The sequence below is a fragment of the Cupressus sempervirens genome, chromosome 3 (assembly GCF_028749045.1).
Source record: "Cupressus sempervirens isolate cs-2001-9-10 chromosome 3, ASM2874904v1, whole genome shotgun sequence".
Taxonomy (NCBI): Eukaryota; Viridiplantae; Streptophyta; class Pinopsida; order Cupressales; family Cupressaceae; genus Cupressus; species Cupressus sempervirens.
This window is the reverse complement of record NC_143120.1, coordinates 434,584,850-434,607,967: the sequence shown is the minus strand read 5'-3', so window position 1 is coordinate 434,607,967 and position 23,118 is coordinate 434,584,850. Positions and strand designations below refer to the sequence as shown.

The following is a 23,118-nucleotide window of genomic DNA, read 5'->3' as shown; positions in this document are numbered from 1 at the left end:
TTATGAAATATTTTATGTGTAAAGGGAGATTTGATGCTTACAATGCCTATTAGTGAACCCTTTGTTGAGTTTCCTATATCACAAGGAGAAATTGGTGCCTTATTCTCTTTGGTTTCCTATTTAAAGTGTAGCATTAACAATGGTGGTAACCCACCTCTCCATCAAGGGTTAATATTTTTTATACCACCATGTGTTTTATCATCACCCATCTTTTAGCTAGAACCTTACCCATGGAAAAGAGCTTGCTGGGATCATCTCATCTATAAAAATTTATGAGTCAAATCCTGTACCAGTCGTAAGCTCCACCAAAGCAAGTTCTAACCTAAGGACCCATCACAATACCACTAATCAATTTCCTATATCTGTTAGTGACCCTAAAAATCCCTTGTTGAAACCTTGTTTCAAGAAACCCCTTTTAAAAGGAAGAATCCTTCCCAAAGTAGTCAGGGTCACACCCATAAAAAGAGAAAGATAGATAAAGACATCATAGATGTTGACAATCAAGACACTAAGGATGAAGAGAGGAAAGATATGATTACTATGGGGAAAGAAGACCAACAAGAAACAACTTCTAGTAAGAGGAGATTAGAAAGGATTCATAGGAAAGGGGAACACAAATAATAGAAGGATGAGAAGAAGGGCATTCATGTAGGTCTGGACAAATAAAAATTCCTACAAGAAAAGACTTAAGAAGAGAACAAGATGGAAAATGAGGACATGGAGGATGCAAACTATATAAAGGAAGACAATGTTGGCTATGATGGGGAGGATGAGGATGTTGAAATATTTCAACATAATGCTATTATTGGGGATGAATAGGGAAGGGTTACTAAGAATCGTACTAATCCTATTGAGGCCAAGGTGTAGAACTAGGGTGACAAAGACTATATTGAGGAAGAGCAGGAAAGGAATATGAAATGGAAGCCATATTGTTAAGGTTTAAAGAACTTTAGGAAATGCTATCTAGAAAATTGGATGCTCTTAAGGCTAATATTTATTCCCTAGATAAAATGTAGAAGAATTCATTTACCAACCTTGAGCTGGGGGTCTTTGTTGAGACTATCTACTATATTCAAAAGGAGATCATGGAAAAAATGGTTATGGGAGTGGTTACTAGAACAAGTAGGTTGTGCAAGACTAAAGAAGTGAACCTAAATGGAAAGGAGAAGGACGAGGAATAGGAGGTGAAAGATGTCACAAATTGGCACAAGGAGCTCTCCCAGTTGATCATGGATTGGAATGACATTAAAAAAGTTTATGTCTCCTTTCTTTTTTAGTATTTTGATCACCTCTTTTAGAGGTGTTAAATATTTAATTAGTATTAAGTTTAAATTGCTCTTTCTTATTTTGAAATTAGGTTACTTTTTCATCTCTAAGTTTTTTGATGTGAAAAAAGCTCACAATATTAAGACTTTGAACTATATTGGCTTTGTTATTCACAAATAGTTTATATCGATTCATATATTTTGGATTGATTTATGTGTTTACAAGATGTTTAGTAGTTTTAGTTTGATGCAATATTTGATCACTTTAACTTATATTCTTGTGATTGATATCAATTACTATGGTAGTCCTAGGTATGTGTTTTTGATTATTTTGTGGGAGTGATCTCTATGCTGGTTCTGATCCTATTGGCTTGCTACTTAGCTATAATGGACCTAGGCTTTTCATTTTTTGTAACGTTTGGTTTAGGGCCCTCTCCCTACCTCCTTTATCAAAAACATCCTCACAAATTCAACCAAAATACAATCAAGGAAATCTGTAGGTTGAATGTATTTCTTAATAAAAGAAATCTCTAAAGAATATAGAAAAATATAATGGGATTGTAATATGTCTTAATTAATTCCCTATAGAGCATTGAGGTGCAATACTTGTAAAATTAAGATACTTGCGTCATAATTAGAAACTATTACCACCTTTTTATAGGTAACAAAGACTTGTGCTTCTTATGACTTCATTTTTCATAATCGATCATCTATGATAGATGTTCAATTAAATACACAATTACAAATACTTTTTTTTTTTTCTTCCTATACATTTGAAGTTGTACTTTCTTAGCTAGAGTGGCAAAAAACACAATAGAATGCTATTGTAACTTTGTATCATTTATTTATATAAAACAAGTGCTTTCTACAAGGATATATATTTTTAGATATGCTTGTACACGTATTCTTATTATGTAAAGTTTCAATTATGTTTCCAAATCTATTTTTATTATGTACAACCTATGTTGGCCTTGTGGTGGAGAACATGGACTCTTAGAAATGTTACAAGCTACTAGTGGTAGAGTATGTAAGTCTCATTTGTAGTACAGTTAGAGGCCTCTTAAAAGTAATACAAGATAGTCCATATCACACAATATATCAACCCAAAACTATAACTGATATTGTAGATTATAAAAGACAATTGATTTTAATCAAGCACCTATCAACACACCCCTTACACAAGTACAAGTTGTAAGTGGTGATTTAAAATCATTGAAATTTTTGAAATTAAGAAAACTGTGTTTTACCTTATTCGCAATCAATATGACGAATGGATAGACAGTTTTGTCGATCTCTCGTGCCTAGACTTGAGAAAGCGACAAATCATTCTTGTCTTCCATTGACCTTGACTTGTTTGCGCCTTCACTACAGATAAATTTCCTAATAAGACAAACATTCACAATAGAATTCTTCTCCATTCTCATCAGGGAAAATACGTCACTGCCCTGATTCACTCTCAAATATCTTGCATTAGAAGCTTTGATCTTAGGCGTGCAAATACTCTTCTCTTGTATAACAAAGCTTTGATCCCTAACATTGCAGAAGGATGAACGGCCATGGAAGTTTGGCTGGCCATTAGATTTTCCAGTCATTTCTCTTCCCCATCTTGACTCATGTCGAGAGACTTTTTATAGCCGACTTAATAGTTGCTATTTTTTCCCATGTCATCACTGGCATATAAAAACTTATTCATGCCTTTATGCTTGTGCTTAAATTTTGTATTCATTATTATTTTAAATTGTTAGAACAATTAATAAGAATTGATTACATAATTTATTTTAAATTGTTAGAACAATTAATAAGAATTGATTATATAATTTATTTAAATAATAGTGACAAAAATTTAGTTCAATGTTTAATTTTGTTTTTAGGTAATAATTTATTATTAAAATTTTAATAATTGATTATTATAAATTTATATGTCAATAATAAAAGAAGTAAAACTCCTTGATTTTAAAAACGTGTTTCTTTTATATTAAATATTTTTAAATTATAATCAATGTTGCATACATGTTTCATTTCTATTTAGATTTTTGTTTTAAATTTATTATTTAGAAAAAATATATAAATTTACCAAGATATTATCGAAAATAACTTAATTTAAAGATTTGTTTTGCATACACATATAAAATTATAGATTATAGAAATGTTTATATATGTGTGTGCAGAAAAAATATAGAAATTCTCTATTCATCTATTAAAATGATTATTTAGAGTATATATTGATTTAGAAAGATATTAGAAAAAATTATATCTACTTAGATTTTACTTTTAAGCTTTGCAAGAAAAGGGAAAATTGATTGATTATTATAACTATAACTCTAATTCTAATAAATATTAGTTATTACTTATCTAATATATTGGATATGGAAATTTATGTTTAAATGTGTGTAGAAAAAATATAGAAATTCTCTATTTATCTATTAAATTGATTATTTAGAGTATATATTGATTTAGAAAGATATTAGAAAAATATATATCTATTTCGATTTTACTTTTAAGCTTTGCAAGAAATATATTAAAAATTTATGTTTATTTATTGTGGAAATGCAATAAATAACCTTAAATCTTTAAAGTTAATCAAAACATAGCCTCTATTATTTTTGTTTTTCTCATTGATGTTCTAATTCCTCTTAGATAATCTATAGAGGATTTAAAATCTTTCTCATCATCCTTCATATGGTCAATCACTTCGTTCATTTTTCTTTTTAGTTCATTATGTACACTTTTGATACGGTAATGACATATAACATCTATTTTTCCTTCTTCAAGGTCAATGAAGAGTAAGATGCTTAACATTATCTCAATATTATTACTCAATCTCAAATGTGTTGCAAAACTAAATAGATTTACTGCACACAATCTCACGTATTGAATATTTATTATACTAGTATGTATTTTTAAATTTTCTTATTTTTTTCATTGTATAATTATATAGAGTTTTATTGAAAACAAGGGATTCACAATGACATTTGAAACATAAAATGCAAATAAAAATATAGAAGAAAATATGTATAAATTATAGAAGCTACTTAATTATGATCTATCCAAGAACCTGATGGTATAATTAAACAATGACTTCCCAATCAAAATGAAGTTTAAGTAAAGAAAAAATTATCAACAAGAATAAATTATAAAATATAAAAAAATACTAGATATAATATTTTTAGATAGATACAATAATATATATTTTTATTTGTAAATTAAAACTATATATATATATATATAGAATCATAAAATATCTCTTATACTAAAATTTGAAAATTTAAAACTTAAAAATTGTCATCAAAGCTTGAAAAATTTATGTAGATTTGAATGATACTAGAGCAATACATTAATTCATTGAAATGGATATACAAGATATAGAACTACATTATTTTATGTAGTATGATTGTCATTGCTATAGCTAGTTGTTTCATGTTGGTGTGCTGGCCTAAGCTTAGAGCTTTGAATTCGTGGAGTTTGAGGCTCCATCTATCCTTCCAACATCTGCACCACTTGCCTCATGCTTGGCCTTGCTTCCTCGTCCTCCTGAATACATAGCAATGCTACAACGCATGTTCTTCTTACTTCTTCCATGTTTGCCTCTTCTGCAACACCTTCCTCCACAATATTGATCATGTTCCCTTGGTAAATTTGAGTTCTAGCCCATGGCGGAAAGTAAAACTTACTTGAATCTTCTAAATTGAAGTCTAGATTTTTTCGCTCAGATATGATTTCCAAAAGAATCATACCAAAACTGTAGACATCAACACGCGGCTCAGATCTCTACCCATCAACTTCGCCAACCCAAAGGGCCAACGTTAAACATCCAAAACTAAGGAAGAAATTAAGCCTAGAAAAATAAGTCAAACTTTGACTATTTAACACTTTTGCACTAGGATCAAGCCTTAGTGTGTGCTGTTTAAGCCCTTCAAACCCGGAGTCAGCCAATTTGGCTGACATATCACCATCCAACAATATATTTTCCAGTTTAACATTACAGTGAATGATGCAATCTCTGCATTCCTCATGGAGGTAAAGTAATCCTCTTGTAATGCCGAGTGCAATCTAAAATCAGTTTTTCCATTTGAGTACTCATTTATTTTTCAATTTACCAATGAACCAAAAAAGAATTGAGTGAGCCGTTGGGAATGTAATCATAAATCAGCAACCTTTCTGATCCTTGCGCACAAAACCCTCGCAGCCTGACCAAATTCACATGTTGTATGTTTCTGAGGGAATTGATTTCTACTTGGAATTGCTTCTTGTAACAGGCCCAAAGCATGTGAAACTGAAAATATAAAATGAAAGAGCAAAAATAAAATGCTGAAACTATTGATTCAGATCATTTAGATACACATAGAATTGAAACTAACAATGATATTGAAATCATACTGAATTATTGGAATGATATGAATATTGATTAATATTTACATTGATGTCTAAGCATCTTTATATAGTATTATTTTCCCTCGCAAGAACTACTTACGGGAATAACTTCCTAGCAACTATATATTGAACTGTTTTATTTATCTAACCTAAACACAAAAACTAACCTAATTAATGTAATAAACCTAACATTCCCCCCTTATTACATTAATTCAACAATCATTCTTGCTAACCTAATTAATGTAATAAGCCCAACATTCCTAACCTAATTAATGTAATAAATCCAACATTCCCCCCCTTATTACATTAATCCAATAAAATTGAAAAGCCTTCACCAAGATGATAAACTTTGATGAAGCTCCTTCACCAATCTTTGAAAGTAATCTGCAACTTCAGATTGCAAAGCCTAATCCTAAAGTTGAGCTCCTTCACCAATCTTTGAAAGTAGTCTGCAACTTCAGATTGTAAATCCTAATCCTGAAGTTGAGCTCCTTCACCAATCTTTGAAAAATAGTCTGCAACTTCAGATTGCAAATCTTAATCTTGAAGTTGCCCTCATATCCCAACTTCAGAATGCAAATCCTGAAGTTGGCCTCATAAAAACATTGTTTCTACCTCTTTTACACAACAAGACATAGTTCCTCCACATTTTCACATCTCCATGGAGTGTGCTTGATGCCTCCTTTGGTGCTGCACATGAGACACCTTTCCTCCAAAACTCCACATCTCCTCCGAGTGTGTCTAACGCCTCCTCAAGTGCCGTAGAAACAATCACCACTAATATGTTTGGATGTCTTTCCTCTGAAAGTCGACATCTCCTCTGAGTGTCTCAAATGCCATTCTTGAAATCATGCTCCCCCCCCCCCTTCACTCAATAGAAGGACAAGCACATAGCCAAGCCCCCTCTTTTCTTCAGGGACACAAATCTATCAATTCCCCTCTTATCTTCAGGGAGGAATTGGCCAAGCCACACAAATCTATCAATTCCCCTCTTACCTTTAGGGAGGAATTGGCCAAGCCCCAACTTTACAGGGACACAAATAGTTGCTTCTCCTGCAGTAATCATCTCTAAGCGAGAAGCTAGCTTGAGATGATAAAAAAATCCTCCAACCTCCATTTCCTCCAACCTCCTATTGTTTTAGACTCTAATCATCCAAAATCCATCAAAGGCACTCTTCTCCCCATTGATTAACCCGCTCTGATACCACTGTAACACGCCCAAAGCATGTGAAACTGAAAATATAAAATGAAAGAGCAAAAATAAAATGCTAAAACTATTGATTCAGATCATTTAGATACACATAGAATTGAAACTAACAATGATATTGAAATCATAATGAATTATTGGAATGATATGAATATTGATTAATATTTACATTGATGTCTAAGCATCTTTATATAATATTATTTTCCCTCGCAACAACTACTTACGGGAATAACTTCCTAGCAACTATATATTGAACTGTTTTATTTATCTAACTTAAACACAAAAACTAACCTAATTAATGTAATAAACCTAACACTTCTCATCTTATCTTGACGGCCATGACTGTACCGTCTGGTAGAGATCCTTTAAACACTGACCCAAATCCTCCACTCCCCAACTCAGACCTGAAATTCCTTGTTGCAGTTTTCAACTCCTTGTAAGTAAACATTCTCAGAAAAGGGTCCGAGGAATCTGTGCGCCTGACCATTGACTATAGCTGGTGCCTCTGGTAAATGAAAATTGAAGAGATACCTATGACAACGGTGAGTGTACTGACGATCCCAAGCACTGGGCACACGATAGTTCTGGTCTTGCGTTTCTTTGGAAGTGGAGAGGCACTTACCCGAATGAAGACATTCGAATTACTATTTGATGGAGTAGAGTTGCGCATGCTTAGCAAATCTCTGGACCAGATTGTGCAGGGCCCTGAAGGGGGATTGAAAGAAAGTGCGGTGCACGAGCAGTTTCGTTGGCAGTCCATCTTTGTTGATATTCGGTGTGAGGATGTGAAATCATCAGGCAGAGTGACACCAAGGTCGATGAATTCGTCAGTGTCACAGTTTAATTGCCTCGTCCGAACACAGCCAGTGGAAACCCAATCTTGCGAGAGCCAGGCACGATTGTCTCTGGGTTCAAAGCCTTCAACGCAGCTACATAGATGAAGAATTCTGGAGTCACAGATTCCGCAAGCACCACAGGTTCCGTACACGGCGCATCCATCTCTGGGAAGAGACCAGAACAAACTCCAATTGCTGTCATGCAATGCATACACTTGCACTTGTCCGAACCTTGTCAAGACGAAACGCATGAGACCGTTGAAGGGAGGAATCAACATATAACTCACAAACCAGCCAGAGCTACTACTTTCAACGCTGATGTTGACCGTACGTACGTATTCAGTTCTGGAATTCTATTGAAAATTTTGCCGTCCCAAACACCGGTCTCCCAATACTGTACAGAACTGTTCGATGTCAGAACCAATTGTTTGGCCCCCGATGGATCAGCGTGTAAGGAAAAAAAGCCAGGCGCAGGATCAAATGAATTTTTCCAAGAGACTAGCTTTCGCTCTCAACCGAACACCAGCCCTGCCAACCACGTATCTACAGGATTGTCGAAACTCTGCCAAACAGTTTCAGATTCATTATCATTGCTCATTAATAAAAAATTGCCCGAATCCAATATCACAGCCTGGGAGATCTTGTTTGTTGTGTTGACTTACCAAAGAGATTTGCCCTCTGCGTCGAACAAAATCAAATTACCTCCTCTTGACAGCATCAAAATCGCAGACCGGTTTCTAGCGGGAGTTTCCCTGTTGGCCAGCCAAACAATAGTCTTCTCTGGTATTTGGGCGTACCAGATGCCAATTTACCAGTTGCTTCCATTTGGGCTGAAGAACCCCAACTGAAATGTGCCGTTCTTTGAAATTTTTGTCTGATTTCCAGTAAGGGAGGCACCCAATAAAATTGTTGGGGACCGAACGAACGTCCCTAGGTAGGAAAGTCAAATGACAAATGGACGTCAATTGGAAGATGCCACAAAATCATAAGAGTTTGCGTCGCTGGTGATGCGTGTCAAAAATCACGGACAAGTCTGCAGAAACAAAAAAAATTGTCCGAAATCTCCGCCGAAATAGTAGCAGCTTGTATTGTAGCACCTCGACTCTGAATTAACACAATAACCGCATTGAAAGTGTTTTCCCATTGCCCAATGGTAAGCTAAATCGCAATCTAAAATTTAACGTGTTAGGGAGAACTTGAAAAAATAGTCTTCACGTGTACACAGAGAGTTTGAAAAGGGTCATATTCACTATTGTCCATGTACGTCAGAACTAGGTAGAAGCTTTTTCTAAAAGTCCACAAAAAGACTTACTAGTATTTCTATCAAAAGGTCCCACAGATATCTTTTGTAAGTTAATGGATTAAACTGTAAAATTTCATTTGTATATATAAAAAACAATTTTAATTTGCAGTTCAATGTTTTTGTATATGCAACCATTACTCAAGGTAATATTCTAAATAACAAAAGTTACTTTTCTAATAAAAGTTATTTTTCTAAAAGGACTGAATAGATCTAGATCTTATATTTAGAAATCTAAGAATGTGCTACAAGCTTAAATATAGACATACAATATTGTAATTGGATTTAATCAAACACTTACTTCAAAATACATTAGAAAAGCTATTTAATGACAACCTAAAGAACTGAATGAAAACATGATATTCAATCAAAGCTATTGATTTCATTGCACAAAAATAAAAAGAATCCCTCTTCATACAAATTTAATGGATATGTTAAAACAAAAGAAATCTATGAACTCTCATTAAATTTGAGAAAGAAATTAAAGACTTAATTAGGATAAAAATGATTTGTAAAAATTAGAAACTTGTCATTATCCAATTTTTTTTTAAAATGGGACAATTGAGAATGCTAAGATCATTATTAAAAGACAAGGAAAGTTTTATTCCGAGAAAAGAGACAACTTTTTCCTAAAAATACAATTTCAAAGTATATTAGATAATTAACAAGTGCTACCTAGTAGCTTAATACTTACCTATCTATAGTAAAGTAGTTAATTGCAATTTTAATTTTGTAGAGAAATATAAATATAATAATTTTTGCAAGTTTTAAATATATTAATATTTTAATTTCTATAAATTTAAATAATTATAATCTAAGCAACATTTTTTATAATTAAAATAATGTAATGTAAGATTTTATTGATAAGTTGGGTTTTTTTAAAAAAATCAATAATAATTATAAAAACTAATAAAATGGTTATATTATAATTATTTTAATAATTATCAAATTTTAAATAATTTAAGAAACATGATGGAAAAATGTGACTCTAAAAAATTAAGCAACTATCTTTATGGTGGGGGCAAAGTAAGTTCTAATAATAATATGTATTAATTTTTATAATATATTAATTGAATTAGTAAATATGTCAACTTTAGATAACTTCAAATTTTCATAAAATAGTTATTTTTAATAGTGTAAAATAAAGTTGAATACAATGATACAATAAAAATAAAATAACCATACATTGAAGTAATTAAGAATAAATAGAATTATCTTCAATTATAATTTTAAATAATTAAAATTAATTTTATAAATATCAAATATCAAAATATCTCTTTAAAAAAAGTAATCTCTAGGGTTCAATTTATGACACTAGTCAGGGATGGTATGTTACTTATTCACAAAGATGAAATCAAGGCTTTCAAATACCTTGATCAATTTAAGAATATGATGGACCCAAATAACTTAAAACAAATTGTTCAAATGATGGAGGATTTGTACATTTGTACTACTACCCAATAGTCTACTACACAAGTTTCTACTGATGAAAAGGTTTAGCTGGCAAGTGATTCTTTTCTGGCAAGTGATTCTTTTCTAGCAAGATGGAATGATGAATTGTTTGATGTTTCTTTTCTACAATCTTTGGATTTTAATGATGGATGGGGCTTGAATGTTATTCAATAGCATATTTTTAGTTTGATGATTAGTAATATGTACAACTCTTGATTATCAGTACAATGTTACTCAATTTTTGGTTATTCTAATTAACTCTGATACTGCTTTGATTAGTTGTAAAGTGTTTCATATGGACTGATTACCTTGTAAGTTGTGCTTAGTAGTGATATGGTAGTCTTTAAATATTTGTTATTCAAGTAGTTTATGATGAACAATACAATATAAACCTGATGTATTCAATTTTTAAGCTATTATAATATCAAAACATCTCAAAAAAATTATAATTTTAAATTTAAAAAATAATTCTTTAATGTGAAAACAAAAATTCAAATTATACCCCCAAAATTTCAAATATTTTAATACCATACCACTCACAAGTGTTTATACAACACCTAGATCATTCATGTCTCTTTTTAATATTTGATTGAAAAAATACTCTTAAATATAGTGGTCAATGCAAATAGAGGGCATAGACATGGAAAATTTAGAAATTATAGATTATAATGGAGATATAGATGAAATAAAATAAAGGTTCAGATTCAACAAATTTTATTTTCTTATTTTATTTTTCTATAAATAAAGAGTTTTTGAAGTAATTAATAGTAGCCAAGAAGATGGGGGTTGACCTTGAAGTACAAACAGACTAATAAATCAGCCGGAGGTAACTTCCCAGTCAACTAACCAATATAGACTTTAAACTTCAAAAAATAATATATGTCCATAGTTAGCTTAATAGTACTATATGTCTTTAAACTTATATGCATAACAAACAATAAAATAAAATAGCATTACTTATAAAAATTGTTGCTATAAGTCCCCTTAATCAACATAAACATAAAGACCTCATAGGGTACCAAGTTCATAGGCGTAATCATAAACACAAAAAATATAGACAAAAGAAACAAAGCTAGCTACCCTTTTCTAGCCTATGGCTATCATCCTTCTTAGGCACATCCTTGTATGCATCTTCCCCTTCTACTCTAACTAGTTTGTCTCGGATGGTCTTTTACCAATCCTCAGCCATAGATGGATTGAGTGGTCTCAGTGACTTTGCTCAGGTCCTTCTCCTCTTTGTTTGCCTATAGGAAAATAGAGGGTGGTGGCCATAGAGTGCATGATCTTGGTGGAAAACTCCACAAAGGTTTTGAATGTCCGACAGTACCCTTCCCATCATTCCAAGTCTAGAAAAATTACATCAATATAATCTCATGGTGCTTCACCATACCCTCCATTTATTGTAATATGCCACCTTCCTTCAAGTAAACCATAACCGCCTCACTACTATGAATGCCATCTTCCACAATCATCAATTCAATATGATCACTATTTCCCATGTTGTCACCCAGATCAACCACTAATTTTTCAAACAACATAACCTTGTTGCAGGTTTTAGAGGTTGTTAGATACAAATTGAAGAACTTGAACGAATAAAATGAAAAGGCATGGCATGACCATCATAAGTCCACAATGTTTCTTGAAAAGCAAAAAACCACTCTTCACAACATGTTTGACCATTTTCTTTCCATCCATACATGGTCGTTGCCAATTGTATCTTGTGTAGAAATTCATTAACATGTCATTTTGATCATTACTAGATCAGTCACTACATCTTGCCAAATCCACCCTCTGCATCCTTTTATGGCAATAATCAATGCTCATGACAACCAAAAGCATAATGCAAATGAGTAAACAATCATGCCAAAAAATCCCTTTATGAAACATCCTATTTACATGCCCACGTGGAGAAAAGAAGGCCTAGCACCTATTTTTATTATTCATATGGTATTTATAAAGATATGCTCCATTTAGATCACAACTTGAGTTGATGATGGCAACAATTTGATGTCATCCCATTCCACAAGGTACATGACACTATGGTCAAATTTAGCCAGCCCATCCCCCATGCCATTTCCTTCATGATATATGTGGGCACCATGGATCTCTTAAAAATCTTCCATCAACCTTTGGATATCATCGATTATAACTTTAATTGACCAGTTGCTTCTTCCTTCACCCTTATCAGCCTTAATGATTAACATTGAGTCTCCCTCAATCACCATCTTATTAACTCCCCAAGCTCTCACAATTCTTAGACCTCAAAGAAGTGTCAGTGCTTCAACTTCATTTCTAGAGCCCCCTCCATAGTTACTCATGGAAGCAATGACCATATTTCCCATACAGTTACAAATGATACCTCCTACTACAGTGCTACCCATCATAGTTGAACCATCAAAGTTTAGCTTGATTCAAGAGTTAGGGGGGTGCCACAACATCTTCTTCCTAGCCAAAACTTTGGAATTATTAAATTGAGCCACTATTGGGCCAACATTCTAAGCCAAATCCTATTTCATATCAAGCTCACTTGGGGGTTCGAGGAGGCTTCCAATGCCAAATCTTGTTACATTCTTTTAGAAGCTTGATAGTTAGCTAGGCCACCCCCCAACTGCTAGTGTCTTGGTCCCTAAAAATCCTCTTGTTCCTCTCCTTCTAAATAGTCCATGAAATATATGGGGGGAGAATCAACCATAAGTTTTTAAGATATGGGTAGTAAGCAAGGTCATTCTAGTGAACGAATTATTTTAGATCTCTATCCATACACCACTAAACCTCCAATAAAGCAAGAAGCTCCCTCCAAACCTTCATGGAAAAGAGGTAGTGAACGAGAAAGTGAGTAAAAGATTCAGCTTCATGGAGACATAAAATGCATCAATTAACGAGTTGGCACCCTCTACACTAGAGGTTGTCAATAGTGAGAATCAACCCATGCAAGAACATCCACCAAAAGAAGTTTATCTTAGGTAGAATTCAAGGGTGCTAGGCATTTTTCTAATTGGCTTGAACCACTTTCCCCCCAAGATCATAGAGGTAAGTATACTTAACTATGAACTCCCCCGATGATGTGAGTTTCCAAACTAAGGAGTCCTCTATAGGGGTGAAAGGAATCATGTAGTTACATAGGAGGTCTTGCAACTGATGAGCAAGGCCCAACTCCCTGGGCTCAAGGTTTTGCAGGGTAATCCATTATCTATCAGGGGTGATAATGTTTCAAGTCCAAAAGTCATACAATCTTGTACGTCCCTCTCACAGAGATAAGAACTAGTTTGCATGAGGGGCTTATCATGAATCCATTGGTCCTCCCAGAAGTCAATAGAATTACCATTCCGTAAAATCTAGTGACACCTTTTTCTTAGGATCTTTTAGGTATTAACAACATTGTTCTAGATCTTGAACCCTTGGGGGAGAGTTTGTGCCTAAGGGAATTAGTGCTAAGAAAAACCTCCAAGATATTTAGCCAATATTATGTTACACCAACTAGCTTGAGAGTTTACCAAATTCTAGCCAATTTTTGTTAAGAGAGCACTATTCAAGTGCCAATTCTTCTTCTCCAAGCCTCCAAGAGCTTTTAGATGAAAAAAATTCTCCTACCTCAACAAGCTTATTCTAGTCTTCTCTTTAGTACCAGACCATAAAAAATTCCACTAGATGTTCTCAAGAATATCTCTAAATCTACCAGGGATTTTGAAGATGCAAAGGAAATACACTAGGATACATTGTAGAGAGGCAAAGATAATCTAGAGTTCTCCAACATTACTAAAAAAGTTTCCCTTCCAGCCTACTAGCATTCGTTGAAAGTGTTCAACCAGACCATTCCTATATTGGTTGGGGACTTCCTTTATTGTAAGTGGTAGGACAAGTGTTAGGAAGGGATGCCTCCTGGCAACTAAGAATATTTGTCACCTTTTCTCTCAAACAAGAAATTGTGTTGAAACAATAATCTTTGCTTTTCTAATAGTTAATGTGTTGACTAGAGATCAATGCATACTAGTTTAAAATGTCCTTCCATTCTCTAGCTTCATGTATGGATGAGATGTCAAATAAGAAAGTATCATCCACAAACTATTGGATAACTTGCGAGGGGCACTGGGAAGTAGGTTTAATGCCCTTAATTCTACCTGAGTTAGTTAAAGAAACTAAATTTATACTTAAAACTTTTTCCATAATAATTAAAAGGTAAGGAGATAGGGGGTCACCTTGACACAATCACTAGGAGGAAGAAAAGAAGTTGCTAGGGGTTCCATTAAGGAGCACCGAGAAAATAATAGAGGTAACAGTTTTTTTAATAATTCAATTAATCTTCTCATTGAAGCCAAGTTTGGCAAGTATAGAAAAGAGGAAATCAAGCTTGACCTTATCATAGGATTTGGAAATGTCTAGTTTAAGGGTCATACCTAGGATCTTAGACTTTTCCATAGAATAAATTAGCTCATGAGTGGTTATAACCATGTCAAGAATTTTCCTCCAAGGAAAAAAGCCATTCTCGTATGGGCCAATGAATTTTTCTAGGAGAAGCTTGATGTGATTCACCATAACCTTAGCCAGAACCTTATAAATAGTGTTACAAAGACTAACAGGTCTGAAGTCTTTGAGTCTCTAAGGGTCCCTAGTCTTAGGGATGAGAACAATGAAGGTCTTGTTTAGGTCCTTTAGTAACTTTCCCATTTTACACAGTCTCTAGTAGCATGGATGACATCATATTTTACAATATCCCATAATTCTTGGAAGAAGGCAGGAGGGAAGTCATGAGACCTAGGGGCTTTATACTAATTCATACTGAAAATAGCCATTCTTATTTCCTCCTCCTTGACCTTGTTCATCATCTCCTCATTTATTTAGTTATTAATCACTTGTTGAAATGACCTTAGTATATCATTTTGTAAAATACTATTAGCCTGGGTAGCTAGATGGTTGTACATTTCCTAGAAGTAGGAGTTAACTTTGTCTTCTATCTATTCCACTTCAATGATTTCCTGATCATTATCATCTAGCAATATGTTGATATTATTTCTCTTTTTCCTTGTGAAGGCTGATCTATGGAATAACACCAAGTTTTTGTCTCCCTCCTCTAGCCATTGTACCATGGATCTCTATTTCTAGAAGACTTTGTCCCTACTCATGAGGGCTTTTCCTTTGTCTTTACACTCCCTCTCCTCCTATTGGTGCTCAAGTGTATCACTTTGCACAAGTTGATTTTGGAGAGTTTCTAGCTTATTTTTAGTAGTCTTCTTTTCTTTGGATAGACTTTCAAAAGAGGATTTACTCCATTATCTCACTGCTTTTTTTTGTCCATACAAAATAGATCATTTTTTTTTTAACAAAAATAAAACATTTTTTGTTACTCATTGTTTATAGAATATCTTAAAAGAACCATGCAAATAAAAAAGGATAAGGGTAGGGAGATAGGTATCAAAATTCAATATAATTTTTTATTCATCATTACTCAAACAAATTCAGTATTAAGAATATGTTTTCAAATGCAATTGAAATAATAAACCATAACTTACAAAGTCTATGTTGATGAATGTTAAAACAATAAAATGTAATGTGATAATTAGTAAAGCAACCATGTGCAATGGAATTATCTTATTGTGATCCCTCTATCTTTGAGTATGAGGTGGAAAAAACCTTTGCAAGTCAAGCCAATCAAGAGAAGGAGCCACACAAAAATCTCTTTGACCATTTCTTTGAAGGAAAGCCCTCCAATTATTATTTTTATTTAGCTTAGATCGTGGCAAAAACTTCTTTATCTTTAGAAATCCATTCTCTCCATAGTGAGAAACTCCACAATCATGAGCTTTCTCATTTGTTGACTTCTTTTCAAAAAATTAATCTATAGTTTTTTTAAGGCCATCAAAGGCATGCAAAATATTTGACATAGAAATAAATAATATAAATAATTAGTCAAAATGAAATGAATTAGAAAGAAATTCAAAGAAAATACAAGAAAATTAGAAAATTTTTAAAATGATTGGAAAGTAGTTCAAAATAACTGAAAAAAAATATTTTACAACTAGGGCCGAAATTTTTTTAGCAGAATATTGTAAAATCTGGGAGCAAAGCTCCCACATATAAGCCTATCAGCTTTATTAAATAAAAGGGAATTTATGAATTAAAATTATTCACAACAAAAATTAAATAGAATGGAATTTATGAATTAAAATTTCTCACAACAATAAACAATAAATTTATCAAATAAGTAGGAAATTGTGTGTAATTGATTGAAATTACGACAATATGAAATAGAAAGTTGTACATAACTTCTTAAATTTTAGATAATGTGTAACTATCCACTATTACTTTTTTTCATTAAAATTTGGATTTAATAGTAGTTGCATTCTGGTACATCATGTTAATGTACTTTGGAGAGTCATATCAAATGGCTAATAAGAGAAGATAATAGATAAGAAGATGAATTAAATACTTGTCATTTTAATAAATAGTTAAGCTACCTTTAAAAATAGATACAAATTCATGATTAATATATATTTATTCTGTTCATATTAAATATAAAATATAATATTGTATCAAATTATAAAGAATAAATATAGAAGGGACTTGTCAGTTTATTCCTTGGGTGGCGTAATCACTTATTTCTCAACCAAAAATGGATAATAGCTAAGTTATTTAAAGTATCAACTTGAACTAAAATTTGATTTTCCAATGTGATGTGTTCCTATCCAATTTGATTTTTCAATTTGTTTCCTATTAAAAGCCTAACTAAATGTATTAATCTATGCTTCAACCATAATTCATTAGGTTGAGAATTTACTAATAAAATATACACAATGAATAAAAGAAAAAATCTGAGATCTATTAAATAAGTCCAAGTACCTTTCGTTTTGTGTCTTATCTTGTAAATTAGAAATTCATTGCCCAAATTTAGTGCCATTGTAAAATTCTATAAAAAGAAAACTTATACAACATAAATGACATAGATAGTTGAATCTCCTAGTTTCCAACAATAATTTAAGATTTTTTAAATCAAATGCATTGTTAACAAGAGCATTAAAAGTTGCTTAATAAAAGCTTGCAATTTTAACTATTGGTTTTTTGGAGGAATTGATTTGGTGATTGTAAAATTGGGCTAGAAAAACATACTAATTTTTTTTATAATAAACCATATTCAAAATAACTTAAGAGAAAATATATTATTGAGAAATTCCAAAAAATTTAGCAGGCTAGAAAGGAAAACTTCTAAGTTTGGGAGAGAAACTTCTACTACAAGTGTGCCTGCAAAGTATTTAGATTTATTTTATGACCTTCTCTCTTATACCTATTAAGGTGGTTGATGCCCTTGAAAGGATCTAAAAAAAACTTCCTCTTGTCGGGTACAAAAGATACAAGAAAAATGTCCCTAGCCAACTAGAATCAAGTCTGTAAACCTAAGAAGGAAGGTGGAGCAGGGGTTAGAAATTTCATGAAGATGAATAACACTTTACTTGTTAAATTTTTTTGGATGATATTAAAGGGTTCAAAGAAATAGAGAAGGATCATCAAAGCTAAGTATTTGGAAAATTGCCCCTCTTGCCTACTCTTATTGGAGGATTCTGACAGTGGTACATCTACTTTGTGGAGGAATCTAATAAAATCTAAAGGGATAGTTCTAAGAGGATGCAAGAAAGTAATAGATAACACAAGAAGTAGTTCTCTACTCTAGCATGAATCAGGGGATACTAATTCTCTACTTCAAGAGCTAACTAGTAACCTAGACCTTAAGAATTGGTTCAAGTCTACTATAGGTAAAATTGTCAAAAACTTCATTGTCTAGACAAATGAAAAGATTGAATGGCTAGACTTGGAAAGCCTTTGGCTAAGAAAAAGAAAGGCAAGGAGAATTGGAGGAATTAGAAGAGAGGAAGTGTACACTCTAAAAGGTTGGCTTCCATACCCTTCTCTATTCAACTAGATGCAAGAGGCTAAATGGATTTGGAAACATATCAACAATGGTCTCTTTTTAGTCAAGTCTACTTATGCTTCACTAGAAATAGTGGAAGAAGAAAATATTTTTTGGTAAGAGGTTTGGATCACTAACTTCCCTCTAAGATTAATTTCTTCTGGTGGGTGGTTGATAATGAGAAGATCTTGTCATTAGATAACCTCTACAAAAGAGGGCTTAGTTTTTCTAATAGATGTGTTTTATGTGTGAAGGATGTTGAAAATATTAACAACTTATTTATTCATTTTTCCTTCACTAGAGAACTCTAGAGCCTTTCTTTCTAGAAGACCAAGGTTAATATAGTCATTCTGAGCTTGACCAAAGTTCTCATACTTCAATGGAGTAAACCCACTAGCCTCCACACTGTTCTTAACAATCTTTGGCTTCTTATTCCTCCCATTATAGCTTGGTAGTTTTGGAAGGAAAGAAACAATGTAATCTTTAGAGAAGAGAAAAGGAAATTCATCATATTTTAGTAATAGTTTTGGCTTCATAGATGAAAACTTGAGACTTTGAGTACCAGTTATTTGGATTGGTTTGAGGGCATCAAGAATTTTGTAACCCTTGGAGATCATAGTGGAGAATAAATCAAAATTTTGGATGTTTGAACCTAGTGAAAGCATTAAGAAATCCATTAGGAATAGCCCCAAATTAGTGCAATTTCCTATGTTTCTAACCATCAAACTTGAAATTTCATTCTAGCACCAAATATAGGATAAAATTTTGATACTAAAGGTTGATAAAACATTGTTCATAAATTAGTAAATTTGAATTGAATATGCTAAACATAATAAAAATGAATGATATTACATAAACATGAAATATACACATGCACAATAAATTAACAATACTACAATATATTAAAATATATATCCAAGTACAAATAAATAGAAAAGGTATATATCAAAATACATATATCCATAGAGAAATTATGCAAATGTATATCAAATACATATATATCATTATACAAATGTGGCCAATCATGACATCAAAATATGTCTACAATACAAAATTTTATGTATACAATTTTGCATATGCCATCTCAAAATATCTCATGATGCATCTGTGAAAAAATTATTTTCCTATAATGCTAGCAGCTCATCAAACTATAGCTTCTTTGATGAACTATTTGGATTGAATGCCTCCTACATGAACAAATAAGGAAAACCCAAAGTTAGAATACTAAATTTATATGATAGTTCATATCTGGCATTAGTTTACTAAAATGCATAATGATCAAGTTTTTGATGAATATTTATATTTTCAAACTCTCACTATGTACTTCTCTCTTTAACCTCCTATGGTGGTCAGGGTCCTCATAGATGTCCTTGGCAATGCACAAACCGTATTGGCTCTGGTCTACATATGTTTGTATGGTTGTGAGACGAATCTACAACTTCAACTATAACACAATAATTGATAGCATACTAAATTTATGGCATAATCAAGAATTTAAAGTTAAACTTACCTATACTAATCCCTCCTCTACATGCATCACCTACATTAGCAAAGATACATGACTCTTGTATCTAGCCTTCTAGACATAAGGTATTTCCTACGATATTCAAAAGAAAAGTTGTTACTATCATGGAAATTTTTTTGTAAAAAATCATGAAAAATAGAAAAATAGAAAATAAACGATAAACATACATACAATGGGGCTCTCGCTATGAATGAAAATGCTAGAGTTCCTATGATGAAAAATGTGCCTAGAGTTGTCACTAGTAGCTACAGCCTATACAATAAAGAATGTAATAGCATTTCATTGGTACGTATAGGCTACACATATGCATCTATATTTAATTAATTTAAAAATACCTAATTACATTTCCTTTATTGTTGCACAATGGCTTTGTTTAGTTATAAAATGGAAGCACTTTAATAAGATGTAGGCCTCCACATTATGAGGCACTTATCCAATCAAATATGTATATGTGAGAGAAAGAGGAGAATTTCTAAGTATGATTCCACTTATGATCTAAATTACATTAGCTAGGACCCAAAGCAAGAAGGATGCTAATACTAAATTTGGGTTGTAAAGAGGAATGAAATAAAAAGAAATACACTCTCTAAGGCCCTTAATAGGATAATGTGATAGTGAAATTGAACTAATTAGTTAGGAAATGAAAATATAGATGCTTTGTGAATACAATAAGACCAATTAAGATGTAATTATAGGTTAAAGGTATAAAAGAAATGAAATATAAAATACTCACCTTGAAATGCATAGAGGAAGATGTGTTTTTGCTCAATAACTTTTAGATCATAATCCTTTCTAAATTTCTGTTCATGGACCTTGGAATGAAACATTCAAAGGAAAAAAATTATAAGTCTCCCTAAAATATTAGACTAGAGGACTAGGTCAATATGGAAGGACATTCTACAACAAGGTTGACATAGTCCATGACTCCAAAACTAATGACTCTAGTTTGCTTGTGAATTGGAAGTTCTAGATCTGTAATTCTTTTCACTCCCAGCCTTCAAATTGCCATAGAAAAGGAAAGGTTTTAGGGTTGGGGTTTGATGAGGGCTTGCCTTGGTCAAGTCTTGGGTTAAGGAACTAATTGTAAATGATAAATGTAAATATAAAGGACTATAACAAAAAAGATAAGTGTTAAGATTCACCTTGCCTATGTGTATGTAATGTATATGTACTGTAGATCTAGAATAAATTTAGATATCCCCATAGTTTGTAATAGATCTATCATAAATATTTCATGATATCATGGATATGGATGTGAATCAATGAAGAATATGATTCCTTCATTGTGGATCTTCTCCCTTGATGGCCAACAATACAATGGATCTTGTAGAGGAAATGCTCACAAAGGATTGTCCAATGCTAGATAGGAATCTCCTTACTTGAATGCTTGAATTCTATGAATGCAAAATATATAAATATTCTCCAAAGAGAAATATATTGAATCACTTGAGATGAGATATGAATAAGATGCTTGAGATATTTGAAAATGAAGCATCCAAGTCTCCTTATAAATGAGTTTTTGAGTGGGAAAACAATACAAGCTGACTAGGTAACAATTATAAATTAATCAAACTGCCGAGGAATTTCATGCCATAAGATCTAAAACTGCCAGTGACTAGGTCAACCTGGTTCAACCTAGCTAACAATAGTTCAACTCAGGTTGGCCTTGTCTAGGAGGATAGGTCTTGGGTGCCACAGAGAGGGAAGGAAGATGCTAGAGAGATAAAGTGGAAATATGGAAGAGAGAAGAGGAAAAGGATGAGAAGAAGAGTGAGCAAGAGCATATTCATGGTTCAAAGAGGGAATCATGAGGAAAAGGGAGCTTAATGGTCTTAAAAGGAAAGTGCATCCATTTTAAGATGATATAGGCTCATCCCTCACACTTTTTCCTCCATTGACACACGATACCTACAAGAGAAAATAAAGATGAGAAATCGTGTATGTTAAATTATCAAATAGAAATGAAATGACAAGACACCATAATGTACCATAGATGTCTCAAGGCCAAATGAAGTCATTGAGAGCATGACATCATTGACCTTTATGAGCTCCTTCTCAGTCATCAACTGAACATGAATGAAGATCTCATACATTTATAAGTGCATAGTTGCTAATATTATTCAACTATAAAGATGTATTTCAAATCAACTATTTTCTAAAAAAAAAATTTTTACACCCACCACAAAAAACAAGTCCATGGCTCTACATGCCTCTCCAACTCTCTCATGTTAGGGTCTATAGTCATTGTAGTTGTGTGTATTGAATCATCCTCCCCAAATATAAACTTATATTTAGAATCACTCATGGGACCCAAACATAATTCTTGTACATAATGTAAGTATGAGGGATAAAAACATGTGATGTACTCATTGATTTTGAACTCACACCATTATCATCAACACGCAGAGGTAATACTAACCTAGTTTAGGACATTAATAAGCTACTCAATCTATGGCTGACTCCAACAATGTAAGAGTTGGCCTCTATGATGATATTAATTGACATCACTTGGAGCATGAAATCATTGACCTTTATGAGCTAAGTGTTCCAAGATTCTTCTACAGCATGCCATTTCCTTGAAAAATTAAGAGGCTTCTCAATATTGGGCTTGAGAGGTGCCTGCATGAAGCAATTAGTGTGGTGGACAAATTTGCATGGGATGATTAGAGACAATCTTCTTTCTAGATTCATTGAAACTTTTGGAAAATCAATAGATACTGAGGACAAATTAGATCAATTTTTGAGAGATATGATTGTTAATTTCATTTTCGCAGCCACAGACATGTCATTTAATTCCTTGATGTGATTCTTAAGGATGGTTTCCTCTCATCCCATAGTTGAAGAAGGAATTCACCAAGAAATCATGGAGATCTTAGAGAAAAGAAAAGAAAGTGAAAAGGGTTAGGTTGTCATAACCCAGCTTTCCTTGCCAAATAAATTGGAATTCTGATTGCCACATAGATCAGGGAGTCCAATTCTTGCAACCATTTTTTAATTAATGAAATATAAACTTACCTCATCTCACATTAATGGTGTGGCTATGAATTGGGGAGAACATTCTTTAAAAAGGGGAATTTTGTGGAAAATAGGGGGAGGTTAGTTATGAAATTCAGAAATGAAAAATAGAATAGGGAATTTTCTTGAAGGGCATAAAGAGAGAGAGCTTCCTATCTTTTTTTTTTGGGAAGAGAAGTTATTTGATGTGTGGTGGATACATTTTATGGATAGAAAAATTGCCTTATCATCATCTGATCTCTTTGAAGGC

The 23,118-nt window shown here is 32.7% G+C and overlaps 1 protein-coding gene across 1 annotated transcript; it reads right to left on the bottom strand.

Moving 5' to 3' along the window:
- Positions 1-4,739: 4,739 nt before the first annotated feature.
- On the bottom strand, positions 4,740-7,330 carry LOC149566905 (G-type lectin S-receptor-like serine/threonine-protein kinase SD2-2). The gene is made up of 3 exons (XM_089816565.1): positions 7,192-7,330; positions 5,420-5,538; positions 4,740-5,033 (listed from the first exon to the last, which is right to left on the bottom strand). Exons 1-3 carry the CDS (start codon positions 7,328-7,330, stop codon positions 4,740-4,742), a joined length of 552 nt encoding a protein of 183 aa, XP_089672691.1.
- Between the last annotated feature and the right edge of the window lie 15,788 nt (positions 7,331-23,118).